This window comes from Onychomys torridus, chromosome 1 (assembly GCF_903995425.1).
Source record: "Onychomys torridus chromosome 1, mOncTor1.1, whole genome shotgun sequence".
Lineage (NCBI taxonomy): Eukaryota > Metazoa > Chordata > Mammalia > Rodentia > Cricetidae > Onychomys > Onychomys torridus.
In genome coordinates, this window is record NC_050443.1 from 124147148 (window position 1) to 124163179 (window position 16032).

Sequence of the window (16032 nt, forward strand, 5' to 3'; positions counted from 1 at the left end):
ATTCCCACAATGTATAACTGTCTGCTTGACACTGTCAAACACGCTTCATCTTGTCTGTTTTATGCTGCTGTAACAGAATACGTGATAGTCATGTAGCCCAGGTTGCCTGGAGCTCATGTTCATCTTGCCTCTCAAATGCTGGGATTATAAGAGTGCAAACTACAATTGGTTTGCCAATTTAGGGCAGTTGTTTTATGTACTTTTATTGTTTTCTGGGTATGAGTGTTTTGCTTACATGTATGTCAGTGTGCCGTGTATACTATTTTAGTTTTTATTTTAATTCTTGTAAGAGTTTTACAAAGTCTAAACTTATGTCTTATGTTTTTTGAGCCTGCATTTAATCCTGAACATGTGTGCTCAACATGTAACTTTCTCTGTGAATATAATTGCTTTTGAATATTCTAGTCTTGAATGTATGTTTAGGGGAAGGAGTCTATCAGCCTTTTTTTGTTTGTTTGTTTGTTTGTTTGTTTGTTTGTTTGAGACAAGGTTTCTCTGTATAGCCCTGGCTGTCTTGGAATTTCCTTTGTAGATCAGGCTTGTCCTGAACTCAGAGATCTGCCTGCCTCTGCCTCTCAAAATGGGATTAATGGTGTGCCCCGTCCACGGGTGTCTTTTGATACAAGGTCTTTCTATAATGTCCTCCTTGTACCATCATACTTGACCTTCTACCAGCCTTTTAAATCCTAGAGAAGTCACTGAGGTCAAACATAAGGACACTCTAATAGCGTACAGGTGGAAAAACTGCAAACTGAGACAACAGCACAAGTCTCCAATATTTCCACAAGACCTTTCTTACCCATCCCTGGCTCCTGTAAAGCTGTGTGTTGTGCTTTTGGAAAAAATATGCACAATTGCTTCATGGGTTCTGGTTGGTGAGGATTGGGGCATGTGGAAAACTGGTCATTACTATGCTAAAACCTGAAATTAACTTTATCTAAATCTTTCCCTGGCAGTTGCAAACCTTCAACAAAACTCCACAATAGTTACAACAGATGGACACATTCTATCCAAGCAATAATCATATAGATGAAGAAGGATCTTGCCATATTCCCAGAAACTTCACTGAGTCTGTATTTTAAGTTATCAGAGACGATTCTTATGGAGGTCATTTGTCAAGTGCAGGTGTAAGAATATCTAAGCAAGAGGATACAAAGAGGCTCAGCAGTAAAGAGCAGTGGCTACTCTTTCAGAAGATCCAAGTACTATTCTCAGCACCCATGTTAGGTGGCTCACAAACCTCTAACTCCAAAGGATCCAATCCTTCTTACCTCTGTGAGCACCTGCACTCATGGATAACACACACATACATATGACTAAAAATAAAAATCTGCCAGGTTGATGGCAAACACTTTTCATTCTATCACTTGGGAGGCAGAGGCAGGCAGATCTCTAAGTCAGAGACCAGTCTACCAAGACAACAGGAGCTACATCTGGGAGACCCTGACTCATAAATAAATAAAAAGGAATTTTAAAAGCCAACACAGGAAAGCTATGGCTGTCTATTGCCTTACTTTCCTAAAGGTTACTAAGAATTAAATAAGAGGGGTTGGAGAGAGATGGCTAGGCTGTTTTTCCAGAAGACCAGGGTTCAATTCCCAGTATCCACATGGCAGCTCATAATTGTCTGTAACTCCAGTTCCAGGTGCCTGACACCCTCATGCAGGCAAAATACCAATGCACATGAATTTAAAAAAGAAAAAAAGAAAGAAACGAGAAGCTGAAGATATAACTCAGTTGCTGAAAGAATGCTCACCTAGCATGGACAAAGCCCTGGATTTGATCCCCAGCTCCAAATAATCTGGGTATGGTAGCAAATGTCTGTAACTGCAGCACTCAAAAAGGGACAGGTAGGTAATTAGTTTAAGGTTATCCTTGGCTACATGGTGAGTTTCAGATTAGGCTAGTTTACATGAGCCTCTGTCTAGAAATCACAATAAAAATAAGGGGTAAGAAGTGAATTTCTACAATGTTGAGTAGAGTATCAAGGCTTCTGAAAAGAGCTGTGCTTGAAAGGAATGGTAAGGATGTTGATTACTTATCAGATTTATTAAGCACTTGGTCCACAAGCTGTCCTAGGTACCAGTAAATACATGGGTGACAGGTGCTTAGAATAACACAGAGAATTAGGGCATGAATAATACAGGCATCAGAGAACTTAGGCTGTCTGTGACTTTCACCTCTCAGATTACGCAAGTTTACCCAGCAGTCTAACAAGGATCTAAGTGGCAAGAAGTGGTGCTACAATATTTAATTTCCAAACTAAGGAACAGTACTATCATATACCACAAAACAGCAAGAATCAGAATTCCTTTTTTCTTTTCTGTTTGTTGGAAATATGAAATACTTTATATCATTTTACTGCCTGATCACAGACTATAACAGTTATCACCCATGTCTAGATTTTAATGAACTAAATTTAAAAACTTTTTTGTCTTTGAGAAAAATGTCCCCTGAATATGTATAGTTACTTTCCAACTTCCTCCATATATAGTTGTTGGATTTTTTTTTTTTTTAAACAGACTATGGTGTTCCTTTGAGAGAATTCTGAGTTGCTAATCAAATAGTTCTTTTCAAGGAAATATATACTTTGATATTCCTAAACCTCAAACAAAGATGAAGAGGCCAAAAGTTTGTTACTTACCCACACACATTTTGACATCATTCACTGTGAAGTCTGGATCCGGCATCCTATGAGATAAATACCAGTAAACGGGAAGCACTACTTCTCTAATCAGTATGGATCTTTTCTTGAAAATATGGAGAATTCTACAAAAATATCACAATCTTCATGTTTAGCTTTAAATGCTTTTAAATACAAATATATTTATATAGGTAGAAAAATCAAAATGTTAGTAGCAATTATCTAAGAGTGATATTCAAGAGACTTAAGCTTTTTCAAGCTCATCTGCACTTTTCATTTCTGGGTATATGAATCACTTTTGAAACAAGAGACACACTTCACCAAGTAACTGGGAAGTTATTTTCAACTACCTACTGCTCTGAGTTCTCAACACTGCCATTGTCTGAATCCCTGAGTGTAACAGCCACTTTGAAACCATCTCAGGCCAGCCACAGAGCACTTACTTTATTCCAAGTCCATCAGAATTCTTGAAAATGAGAGGGTCTCTCAAGCCACCCCGCTGGATATACTCTACATTAAAATCTGAAACCATAGGGGAAAAAATATTAGAGAGGAATCACTGAAAAAAGGTAAATAGAGTATAAAATAATTTTTTTTGTTGTATGGTTCTTTGAGATAGGGTTTCTACGTGTAACAGTCCTGGCTGTCCTGGAACTTGCTTTGTAGACAGGCTGCCTCTGACTCCCAAGTGCTGGAATTAAAGGCATGTGCCCTCACACCCAGCTTATACGAGAAATTTTAAGTACAAACGTATCAATAATGTTTGTAACTCTGTGCATAAGGTTGTGATCATACAACTTTTGTGTGTTACTAAGAAGCATCTCTTAGGAAATATGGAAAACACACCGAAAATGAGGGTTTGAGGGTAGTAGTCACTTGAGCGAGTGAATGAGTCCTTCATACATCCTAATTAGAAATTATCAACGTTGCCAGGTGGTGGTGGCGCACACCTTTAATCCCAGCACTCGGGAGGCAGAGGCAGGTGGACCTCTGTGAGTTCAAGGCCAGCCTGGTCTACAGAGTGAGTTCCAGGAAAGGTGCAAAGCTACACAGAGAAACCCTGTCTTGGAAGAAAAGAAAAGAAAAGAAAGAAGAAAAGGGAAAGGGAAAGGAAAAGGGAAAGGGAAGAAAGAAAGAAAGAAAGAAAGTATCAACGTGTCTCTTTTGCTAAGGATCAAAACTACATGACACATGAGGAATCCTACCTCATAAAAGGGATTTCATTGTACCTTTTTCTCCCTTTCCCTCTCACCAAGGTTTCTTATAGCCCAAGCTGGCCTTTAACCATTCCTGATCCTCTTGTCTCTATCTCCCAAGTGTTAGAATTACAGGCACGTGCCACCATACCTGCGTTATTTTTAGTTAAACCCAAGCCAAAAAAATGAGAAAGTAAAAAGGCCTTATCCCCAGTAACATTCTTATTCTAGTAAAAGACTACTTAAAATTTAGCAGAGAATGAGCATTGAGACAAAATAAACAAATATCATCAACAGGCAATATTTTAAAGTTGTACAGATGTTAAACCCACAGTTCTCAGAGTCAATGACTTCTTAACTCAAGGGGCTCAGGATCTGAACCAAAATGATACTGACCTTTTCCTTCCATAAAAGTAACAAAATTGGCATTATATTTGTTGGTGTGAAGCTTCTCTTCCAAGTCAAAAGTTCTTTTCCCTTCAATTTCATCATCTGAAATGCCATCGTCTTCATAGCGACGTCGCATGGTACCACGCTGTAAAAGGATACAAAGATGAAATCATGCACTCTGCTTCCTCTCCACTGCGGTCACTGCTCCCTAGATGTAGACTATGAGTTCTAGTTTTAGTTGCTAGTTTAAATCATCCACTTTCTTTTCTCCAGGCTCAAGATTAACTGATATTCTCAGAATGCACAAAACAGAACAAAGTTTTAATAAGCTGCTGGGGCTTCCAACCTATGACTTTACACTTTGTTTTGTTTCTGGTTTTTCCGTGTAGTCCTGTATATCCTGAAACTCACTCTGTAGACCAGGGGAGACTCAAACTCACAAGATAAATCTGCCTCTGCCTCTGGAATTAAAGGCATGCACCACCACGCCAGCTGAATTTCATTTTTGCTACCTCTTTAAGCCTAGAGATACAAATTCACAATAAAAACACAACCAATTCAGCTCTATTAAATATCTATCATGGCTTCTCGGAGTGTGGATATTTAAAGACATTGAAATAAGGGCTGGAGATGGCTCAGTGCTTCACTGCATACTACTTTTTCAGAAGCTAGTTCAGTTCCCACGACCCATGTATGACAGTTCAACTGACTGTAACTTCAGCTCCTCTAGAGAGCTAATGCCTGTGTCTGTCCTCATATACCAGCATTCACATGCACAAATCCACACAGACACACAGCTCCATACAATTAAAAATAAATGAATACACAATTTAAAAAAACATTAAAATATATAGACAACAATTTTCACCGAGAAGAAATTTATCTAAAATTAAATTTGTAAAACAATCTCAACAGTAGCCTAAATTAGGGGTGGGAGATGGCTCGGCAGTTAAAACCAAGGACTGTTTCTTTTCCTTCCTTCCTTCCTTCCTTCCTTCCTTCCTTCCTTCCTTCCTTTTTCTCTCTCTCTCTCTTTTATTGGAGACAGGGTTTCTCTGTGTAGTTTTGGTGCCTATCATGGATCTCGTTCTGTAGACCAGGCTGGCCTCAAACTCACAGAGAGCTGCCTGGCTCTGCCTCCTGAGTGCTGGAATTAAAGTTGTGCACCACCACCACCCAGCCCAAGCACTGTTTCTTGCAACAAATACAAGTTCAGTTACCAGCACCCATATCAGTTATCTAACAACTACTACTTGTAACTCCAGTTCCAGGGTATTCTAAGGGCATATGCCAAAACCCATGCACATATACACCTAATTAAAAATAAAATCTTGCCGGGCAGTGGTGGTGGCACAACCCTTTAATCTCAGCACTCGGGAGGCAGAGCCAGGCGGATCTCTGTGAGTTTGAGGCCAGCCTGGGCTACCAAGTGAGTTCCAGGGAAAAGGCACAAAGCTACACAGAGAAACCCTGTCTTGAAAAACCAAAATAAATGAATGAATGAATAAAATCTTGCCACAATGGACTGAATTCATGAGACAAATCTTTCCTCTTTAAAAAAAAAATAAAAATAAAAATAAAATCCTTTGCCTGGTGGTGTTGGTGCACGCCTTTAATCCCAACACTCAGCAGGCAGATCTCTATGAGTTTGAGGCCAGCCTGGTCTACCAAGTGAATTCTAGAACAGCCAAACACAGAGAAACCCGGTCAAGAAAAAAACCAAACAAACAAAGGAAAAAACTCTTGAGATTTGTGAAATTTCATGTCTAGAAATAAAACCTTACAAGGAAATGACATGACCTGCATTTAAAATTACACCTCCAAAAACATACACTCCTGCCCCTCTCACCTCTACATTGGGGTTCCAGCCAAGTTCAGTTTCTTTCTAAGCATCTGTGTCACCCCATTTATACTGAGAGAAACATTATATCTTTCTTTCTGAATGCACCTAAGAACTTTTAAAATTTCTGTTTTGTCTTTGAAATAAGGTTTCATCTGGCTGGCCTACAACTCCTGGATCCTAAAAATCCTAGATTCTGTCTCTTACTGTCAATAAGCTACTTAATAATGATAAAAAAGAGACCATGAAATGGGGTTTTATTTATAAAGGAAACAATATAAGAAGAACATACAGGGGCTGGAGATGTGGGTCAGTTAGGAGAGTACTTGCCTAGCATGCATTAAACATGGGTTCCATCTCCAGCACCAAATAAAACCAAACCAGAACTTGGGAGGTAAAGGCAGGATTCAGGGTCATCATTGGCTACAGAGTTCAAGGCTAGTCTGGGCTATAAAAAACCCTATACAAACAATGAATTCCCAACATTCATATATTAAGAATTGTCATTCTGAACATGAACCAATATTGTACTACACTTCTATTTTGAAAAAAAAAAAAAAAAAAAGGCTTAAGTGTCTAGAGACAAGTCCTACATTATCTTCTCTTCAAGTAGGAGGTAAGATGTTTCTTGTTCCCCAGTAGGCCTCTAATATTTTTAAGTTGAGGCCTTATCTTCTGTGAAGAGCTTTTAAAATTATTTTTATTTTATGTGCATTGTTGTTTTTGCCTGTATGTATGTCTGTGTGATGGTGTCATATCTTAGAGTTACAGACAGTTGTGAGCTGCCCTGTGAGTGCTGGGAATTGAACCTGGGTCCTTTGGAAGAGCACACAGTGCTCTTTAGCTGCTGAGCCATCTCTCCAGCCCATGAAGAGCTTTTATGAAGCTGCTTTTTAAAAATTTATTTATTTTGATTTTATGTGCATTGTTGTTTTACCTGCATGTATGTCTTTGTGAGGGTGTTGGATCCCCTGGAACTAGAGTTACAGTTTTGAGCTGCCATTTGGGTGCTGGGAACTGAATCTGGGTCCTCTAGAAGAGCAGCCAGTGCTCTTAACTGTTGAACCATCTCTCCAGCCCCATGAAGCATCATTTACACCATGTCTAATCCAATTATAAAAACCTACCAACTGCAATTTAATATGAAGTGGTCATCCTGACTAGGTGTTAAAGAAACCCCTGCTTTATGTGGCAGTGGTATACCTAACAAAAATAAAAAGATTCAAACATTTTAAACCCCACTTTCAAAGATATCTGACATATGCTTGCACATGCTGCTATGAATCTCAGAAACTATTTCAGAAGTGGTCAGAAATGAATACTATACATTTATGTGGCACTTTTAATGAGAATGTCCCCCACAGGCTCTTAAATACTTGGTCTCTAGCTGGTAGTGGGGTTGGGGCAGGTTTAGAAGGCGTGGCCTTACTTCAATTTTGTTTTTCTAGACAAGGTTTCCCTGTGTAGCCATGGCCATCCCGGAACTTCTCTGTAGACCAGGCTGGCCTTGAACTCAGAGCCAAGTACAATATTAATCTTTTAAACTCTTAAGGCCCTGGCTGTGTGGTGGTAGCACAAACCTTTAAATCCCAGCACTTGGAAGGCAGAGGCAGGCAAATCACTGCGTTCTGGTAGTATACAGACCCAAAAAAACTAAGACTGGTATCATTTCTAGTTTGCTCTGTCTGCTTCCTGGTTGGGGTTTAAGATTTGATCTAGTCCCCATGCCTACCTGTTGCCACATCTCCCCCACATGATAATGATAGATTCTTATCTCTCTGAAACCATAAGCCCAAATAAACTCTTCAATAAATTGCTTTGGTCATCAAGCTTTATCATAACTATTTCTATTGTTATACTGATTACAATTTGCAACAGTAAAAATTTAATTAGGAGATAGCTGAGTTGCTCTTGGAAAGGACCTGGGTTTGATTCTCAGCATTCACACAGCAGCTCACAATCTATAACTCAAGTGTCAGTAGATTTGATGGCCTCGCTTCTCGCCTACTTGGGCATCAGGTACACATACACAGTATACAGATATATATGTAGGCAAAACATACATACACATAAAATGAAATAAAAATAAACCAGGAAATGGCATAGGTAAACACTATTTCTGGAAATTTTTATTGCAACTAAGTATATCCACGTATTACTATGTTAAGTGCATTTCCAGGCTGGGTGTGACTCAATGCTAGAGAGGTCCTCTAACAGGCATGGCCCTGGGTTCCACCCCAAGCACCACTTGGGGGGAAAAAAGCTTTTGCTACTACAAATCAGTGAGAAACACTGTAATACAACATACTAATCTTCCTACCTAATCTATAAACTAAGCAAACTACATCCATACAATCTATAATCTACAGACTGAAAACTAAGCATTAAAGAATTCACCTTATCATATCATCATGCTGCTATTACAGTGAGCACTGAGTACCTTCTGCCACCATCTCATCTACAGCCAATTCTGGCAAAAAAAAAAAAAAAAAGGTCATCCAAATCATCAGCTACAGATACAGGCACTCTTTCCTCCCCTCCAAACAGATCTTGCTATTCACCATAAGGCGCACTCCATACGTAAAGGGCCTGCCTTGCCAGCAAACTGGTCAACTATTCACTTTGGAGCTGGCATAAGGATTACTGTTCCAATCCTGATCTTACAGAATTTCTTGTGTCAAAGCAACATTTAAGTAAAGGCCAGGCATGGAAGAACACGTATATAATGTAATCAATCCCCAGCTTTTAATAGACAGAGCATATCAAGTTTGGGGGCACCCAGTGGCACCCAAATGTTTGGCCAGAAATTCCACATAAAACCTGAAAACTTAAAAAAGGATTCTAAGCACACAAAAACAGAGTCAAACTTGGCTTTTTGGTAAGTGCTCTTTCTCTGGTGGGTTCTGTTTGCTGGCAATTAGTAGAGGCTTGGCTCCTTTAAGAGATAGTTTTCTAACTCAGCATTAGTAGCAAAAACCATGCAGCTCTTTTAAGAGGCCCTATTGCCAAACACTTAAATGGAGTTTATGAGCAGTGAGTGGCACACTACTCGGTGACAGCATCGATCTAAAACCTCCCCAGAGCTGGTGGCAATACACGTAGTTCTCCTCAGTACCTCCACCATGAAGCTAGATTCTCAGGAAGCCAAGAAATACGGTGGAGCCAGCTGCTTTAATCCTAGCCACTCCTGGTGGCCATGTAGTCAGAAGATAGAGATACGCAGTTAAGACAGATTCAGACAAAACAAACCAAAACAAATTCAAAAACCTCAAATGGTTCAGTGTGTTTAAAAATATACATAGGCTTGGGAGGGTAAAGAGAAGGTATAGACAGCCATAAAAAAGAAATATACAGTTTTAAAAGGGAGTGAATATTAAAAAAAAAAAAAAACACATAGAGATGGAAAATACAGATAGTTTGGATACTATGTTATTGTATGGATATTATTGTGTTGTCTTTGATTGTTTGACAACTGAGGAAGGAGCAACAGCTGCTAAGAAACATTTTACTTTAATTGTTGCTGGATTAATCCAACCTATATATTTTGAAAATGCCTTGACTTCAAAATTTAAGTCAAAAGATATCACTTTGGAGAAGAGGTTCTGCTTTTACTTCCATAGGAAATGAGAGGCTCTGGATTCATTTTGGGTTAAGAAGTCAGGTTTGATCCCCTGAAAAATCTCCAACAGGAATAAATGGCCCAGAGGATCCAACATTCCAGAGCGCATCTGTTGCAGTTTCCTCTGAGTTCTGCATCCAGAAATGCTTCAAGGCTGCTGGCTGAGATGGTCCAACCTCACACACAACTCTAGTCAGGACTTGTCCATAATCTTAAATTTTCTCAAGGTCCCCCTAAGATTACCAATGCCCTTAATCAGCAAGAAGTAGCCTAAAAAAACTACATTCACATTCCCCAAAAAAATGGATTATGGATGTTTGTCTTTGTTTAGGGGGTTTGGTTACAAATTTTTACTGGTCACAGTCAGTCTCTTTCTAAAAGAAGAAAGAAGGATATGGTATAGAAATGATAAGAAAAAAGGGTAAATTATTGAATCTGCTTAAATTTAAAAAACAACCATTAATCTTACACATTTTACGTTAGTATGGATTTTGGTTTATTGATACAAATTAAAGTTAATTTTATTATAATGCATGTTTATCTCTACTCTTGTTTAGGGTATTATGTTTATGTAGCTCATTTAAAAATGTAATATATAATTAAGAAATACAACTTAATAGTAATCTTTTTTTTTTAAAGATTTTATTTATTATGCATACAGTGTTCTGCCTGCATGTATGCCTGCAGGCCAGAAGAGGGCACCAGATCTCATTACAGATGGTTGTGAGCCACCATGTGGTTGCTGGGAATTGACTCAGGACCTCTGGAAGAACAGCCAGTGCTCTTAACTTCTGAGTCATCTCTTCAGCCCCCTTAATAGTAATCTTAACAATCTAACTTATACTCATATTAGTTAGGTTTCCTAGGTATACAGTTATATTTTAGATAGATAGGTAATCTTCAAAACACTTCAAAGACCTACAGAATTTTAAAATGTTTTCAAAACTTAGACTTTTTATGACAATGAGACATGTCCGTTCCTGGCAGCACTCTACTTCAAAGATGATGATGAGCATCAAAAAAATTCCATATGGAATTTGTGGCAAAGGTTAGTCATTGGACAAAAAAGTGTCCTTGCCTCAACTGTTTGACAGTATGCTATATAAACTGGACACGCGGGACCCATAGGAAAGTGACCACAGAACTTTGCAAAGACAAGGCAAGTTGGTCATTCTGGCTCCTCCTTTGCAGAAAAACCTGCCAGACATTCTGCAGGACACAGAGGAAAGTGACTGATAAACTTTGTCATTAGGCAGAACAGTCCTTCAAATTTCCTGCTTCACTGAAAAGTCTGACAGATGCTCTAAGCTTATAGGCTTAAGATAGATGCCCCAACGTTAGAGAAAAACTTTGGGTAACTGTCCAAGCAGTCAGATGTCGCTGTAATTTCTAGAATTTTGGAAGTTGCTTATAATGCATTTCCTGTTTACTTAGGTAATAGTATATCCTTCTGGGGTCTTTGATGGAGTTGAAGACTAGATAGTTATAGTTTTCCTTAGTTATGATAAAAGGTAAATTAGATAGAAAACTTTAGATTCTCAAAAATTACACAAATAGACTAGGTATTGTAACTGTAATTCTTGCTTGATAATTGTTTTGGTATATGTAATTTTACTATGTTAAAATGAAAACCTTCCTTTATGATCAGACAGAAAAGGGGAAGTGCTGTGGGATGGCCTTTCTGTATGCTGTGAATATGTGTTGCTACCATTTGGTTAATAAAGAAGCTGCCTTGGCCTATGGCAAGGCAAGTTATAGCCAGGTGGCATATCCAAGCAAAGATACAGAGAGAAGAAAGGTAGACTTGGGGGAGATGCTAAAAGCCACCCAAGGAGCAAGATGTAATAGAACACAGGTAAAGCTACCAGGCATGTAGTGACACATAGATTAATAGAAATAAGTTAATTTAAGATGTGATAGCTAGGGGGGTGGTGGTGCTGGTGGCTCATGTCTTTAATCCCAGCACTTAGGAGGCAGAGGCAAGCGGATCTCTGTGAGTTCGAGGCCAGCCTGGTCTACAGAGCAAGAACCAGGACAGGCACCAAAAGCTACACAGAGAAACCCTGTCTGTGTGTGGGGGGAGGGGGAGGAGACACAATGTGATAGCTAGCTAGTGGGAGGGAGACATTCAACTGTCTACACAATTCAATACAGAAAGGCCAGTGTCTTCAACAAATACTGCTAGATAAACACAAAATTCACATGCAAAGAGATAAACTTAAAATACTAACTGTATGCTATCTGGAAGCAATGGCTCATAGACCTAAATGTGTACTACAAAACTATGCAATCTTTCAAAAATAATATAGGAGAAAACCTGTTTGGCAGTGAGGAGTTTGGGTTTTGATTTTATTTGTGAGACAAGGTATCACATAGCCCAGTCTGTTTCACACCTGCTGTGTATCCATCCAAGGGTTACCTTGAACTCCTGATTCTTCTGTTTCTACCTCCTTCACTGCTCTAATTACAGATGTGTACCACCATACTCTGTTTCTTGGTTCTAGAAATACCACCAAAAGCATGACCCATGAAAGAAATAATTGGCAAGTGAAAGTTCATTAAAATTAGCAGCTTTTTCCCATTGCCAAAGATACTGTTAATGTTTATTTATTTGTTTATTCAATGGTTTTTCGATACAGAATTTCTCCGTATAACAGCTCTGGCTGTCTTGGAACTCACAGAAATCTATCTGCCTCTGTCTCCCCAGTGCTCGCAATAAAGGCATGAGCCACTACACAGAGAAACCCCATCTGGAAAAACAAACAAAGAAACAAAACAAAACAAACAAAAAACCCCAAAAGAACTGGAAAGGGCAAACTATTCAAGAGAAAAGAATTATAGAAGCGGAAAACAGAAAAGAACTAGACTGAAGTGGGAACTATTTCAACAGAATAGGAATCATGGGTTAAAAGAACAAGAAAGATTCCACCCACTATGGAGCTAAGGCAAAACAAATAAAACTTTTTTTTTAAAACCATTATTGAGAAATGAAGAACCTGCAAATATATACACTTATAAAATTAGATACCTAAAAATAAAAAATACAAAGAAATGGGGGGGGGGGTCATGAAAAAAGATACTCAGTAAAGAGATGAGCAACTGATTTTTTTTTTTTTAAAGATTTTATTTATTATGTATACAGTGTTCTGCCTTTGTGACCGAAGAGGGCCCCAGATCTCATTACAGATGGTTGTGAGCCACCATGTGGTTGCTGGGAATTGAACTCAAGACCTCTGGAAGAACAGCCAGTGCTCTTAACCTCTGAGCCATCTCTCCAGCCCTAAGCAAAGGATTCTTGCCTTCACCTGTCCCAACCCAAATTAAAGGTGGTACCTCTACTCCTTACTTTAAACAAACCTTCAGTGGCTCCCACCAGTACAGGTAAAATTTTTCAGACAAGATCCTTGATGCCACAAGATGGCAAAAGATAAAATCAACTGAACACACTACAATATAATCAATTCATTTGTATGGCTATGATTAACAAATTTTAAAAAGTTAAAAGAATAGAAAAAAAAAAAAAAGACAAGAGATTGATTCTGATTTTTTGTTGGTTTTTGAAACAAGGTTTTTCTGAGTAGTTCTGGCTGTCCTTGAACTCAGAGATCTACCTGCCTCTGCCCAGTTCTGACTATATTTTTGTTAAAAGGTAGGACCTGTTTGATAAGAACTTTAAGTTTCTAAAGAAAGAAATTGAAGAAGATATCAGAAAATGGAAGGATCTCCCATGCTCATGGATGGGTAGGTAGTATTAACATAGTAAAAATGGCAATGTTACCAAAAGCAATCTACAGATTCAATGCAATCACTATCAAAATCCCAACACAATTCTTCACAGACTTGGAAAGAACAATACTCAACTTCATATGGAAAAACAAAAGACCCAGGATAGTTAAAAGAATCCTGTATAATAAAGCAAACTCTGGAGGCATCACCATCCCTGACCTCAAGCTCTACTATAGAGCTATAGTAATAAAAACAGCTTAGTACTGGCATAAAAACCGACATACAAATGGAATCAAATTGAAGACCCTGACATTAATCCACGTACATATGAACACCTGATTTTTGACAAAGAAGCCAAAACTATACAATGGAAAAAAATTCAACAAATGGTGCTGGCACAACTGGACGTCAATAGGTAAAAGATTACAAATAGGGGGTGGAGAGATGGCTCAGAGGTTAAGAGCACCGACTGCTCTTCCAGAGGTCCTGAATTCAATTCCCAGCACCCACATGGTGACTCACAACCACCTGTAATGAGATCTGGCACCCTCTTCTGTGTACATAATAAATAAATGAATCTTTAAAAAAAATGAGAGGTAACAAATAGATCCATATCTGTCACCATGCACAAAACTCAAGTCCAAGTGGATCAAAGACCTCAACATAAATCCAGTTACACTAAACTTAATAGGAGAGAAAGTAGGAAGTAGTCTTGAATGCACTGGCACAGGAGATCAGCAGCACAGACACTGAGCACAACAATTAATAAATGGGACCTCTTGAAACTGAGAAGCTTTTGTAGGGCAAAAGACACTGTCAATAAGACAAAAAGACAGCCTACAGAATGGATAAAGACCTTCACTAACGCCACATCTGACAGAGGACTGATCTCCAAAGTATATAAAGAATTCAAGAAACTAGACATCAAATACTGAACAATCCAATTTAAAAATGGGCTAAAGAGCTAAACAGAATTCTCAAAAGAAGAATCTCAAATGGCTGAAAGACATTTTCAAAACGACTCTGAGATACCTTTTTACACGTGTCAGAATGGCTATGATCAAAAACACTAATAACAATCTATATTGAAGAGGACGTGGAGCAAAGGGAACAACACTCCTCCACTGTTGGTGGGAGTGCAAACTTGTACAACCACTGTAGAAGTCAGTATGGCAGTTTCTCAGAAAATTGGGTATCGAATTACCGCAAGACCCAGCCATACCACTCTTGGGCATATACCCAAGGAATGCTCAATCATACCACAAAGATACATTTTCAACTATATTCATAGCAGCATTATTTGTAATAGCCAGAAAATAGAAACAACCTAGATGCCCGTCAACTGAAGAATGGATTAAGAAAATGTGGTACATATACACAATGGAGTACTACTCAGCAGAGAAAAACAATGACAGCATAAAATTTGCAGGCAAATGGATGGAACTAGAAAATATCATCCTGAGTGAAGTAACCCAGACTCAGAAGGACAAACATGGTATACTCACTCATAAATGGATACTAGATATAAAGCAAAGAACAATCCACAGAACCAGGGAGGCTACATAGCAGGGGAGACCCTAGGATGACTGTGGCTTACAGTAAGTTTTGGTTTTACTCAATCACTGGGCAAGCTTCAGTGAAACATTTCACTATTAGGATAAGAATTTGTACTGTATCAAGCTGATAATAGAAAAATAAAAAAAACAAAAAACAACAAAGGAGCCGGGCGGTAGTGGCACACGCCTGTAATCCCAGCACTCGGGAGGCAGAGCCAGGCAGATCTCTGTGAGTTCGAGGCCATCATGGTCTACAGAGCTAGTCCAGGACAGGTTCCAAAGCTACAGAGAAACCCTGTCTTGAGAAAAAAAAAAACAAAACAAAAAAAAAAAGGAGAAGGAAGGAGGGTAAGAATAGTGGATCATGGTGGTATGACCCCTTAATTTTAACACTTGGAAAGCAGAGGGAGGTGGATTTTTTTATGAGTTAGAGGCCACCCTGGTCTCCAGAGGAAGCTCAAGGCCATTTAGAACTACACAATAGAACCCTGTCTTTGTCTAAAAAGAGAAAAAAAAAAAAAAAAAAAAAAAAAAGGCTATAGATTTCCAAAGACCAATAGTTGCTGGTGGAAACAGGAAGGGGAATACATAGCAAATTTTTAGGGAGTAAAACTACTCTGTATTGTACTATAGTAATTTGTCAAAAGCCACAGAACTGTTTACAAGAGAGTAAATACTTACTGTAAACTTTAGTTAATAACTTGTTATCAGGGTTGGTGATAGTCCAGCTGGTAAAATGTGTGCTGTGCAAACATGAGGACTGATGTCAAGAATATACAGAAAGACAGGCATAGTGGTGTAAACTTGTAATTTCAGCATCATGGAAGTCAATGACAGGTGGATGGATCCCTGGAGCTATTCACCTAACCAGTGAGTTTCAGGCCAGTGAGGGACTCTTGTCTCAAATAACAAATTAGATGGCCCCTGAAGAGTAATAACCAAGGGAAATTTCTGACCTCTACACATAAGCATATACAAACCCACATAAATGGGAACACACACATAAAAGTTATCCTTATTGGCCCCATCAATTCTAATAAATGTACCACTCTAATGCAAGA

The 16032-nt window shown here is 38.7% G+C and overlaps 1 protein-coding gene across 2 annotated transcripts in view; it reads right to left on the reverse strand.

Moving 5' to 3' along the window:
• Positions 1–16032, reverse strand: part of Kdm2a (lysine demethylase 2A) — an 83189-nt gene that overhangs the window by 43523 nt on the left and 23634 nt on the right. For both annotated transcript variants that reach the window (XM_036201140.1, XM_036201131.1), the window contains exons 3-5: positions 4237–4375; positions 3088–3166; positions 2645–2691 (exon numbers count right to left, since the gene is read on the reverse strand). In XM_036201140.1, the coding sequence (XP_036057033.1) occupies positions 2645–2691; positions 3088–3166; positions 4237–4375 (265 nt within the window). The remainder of the gene's footprint in view (positions 1–2644; positions 2692–3087; positions 3167–4236; positions 4376–16032) is intronic.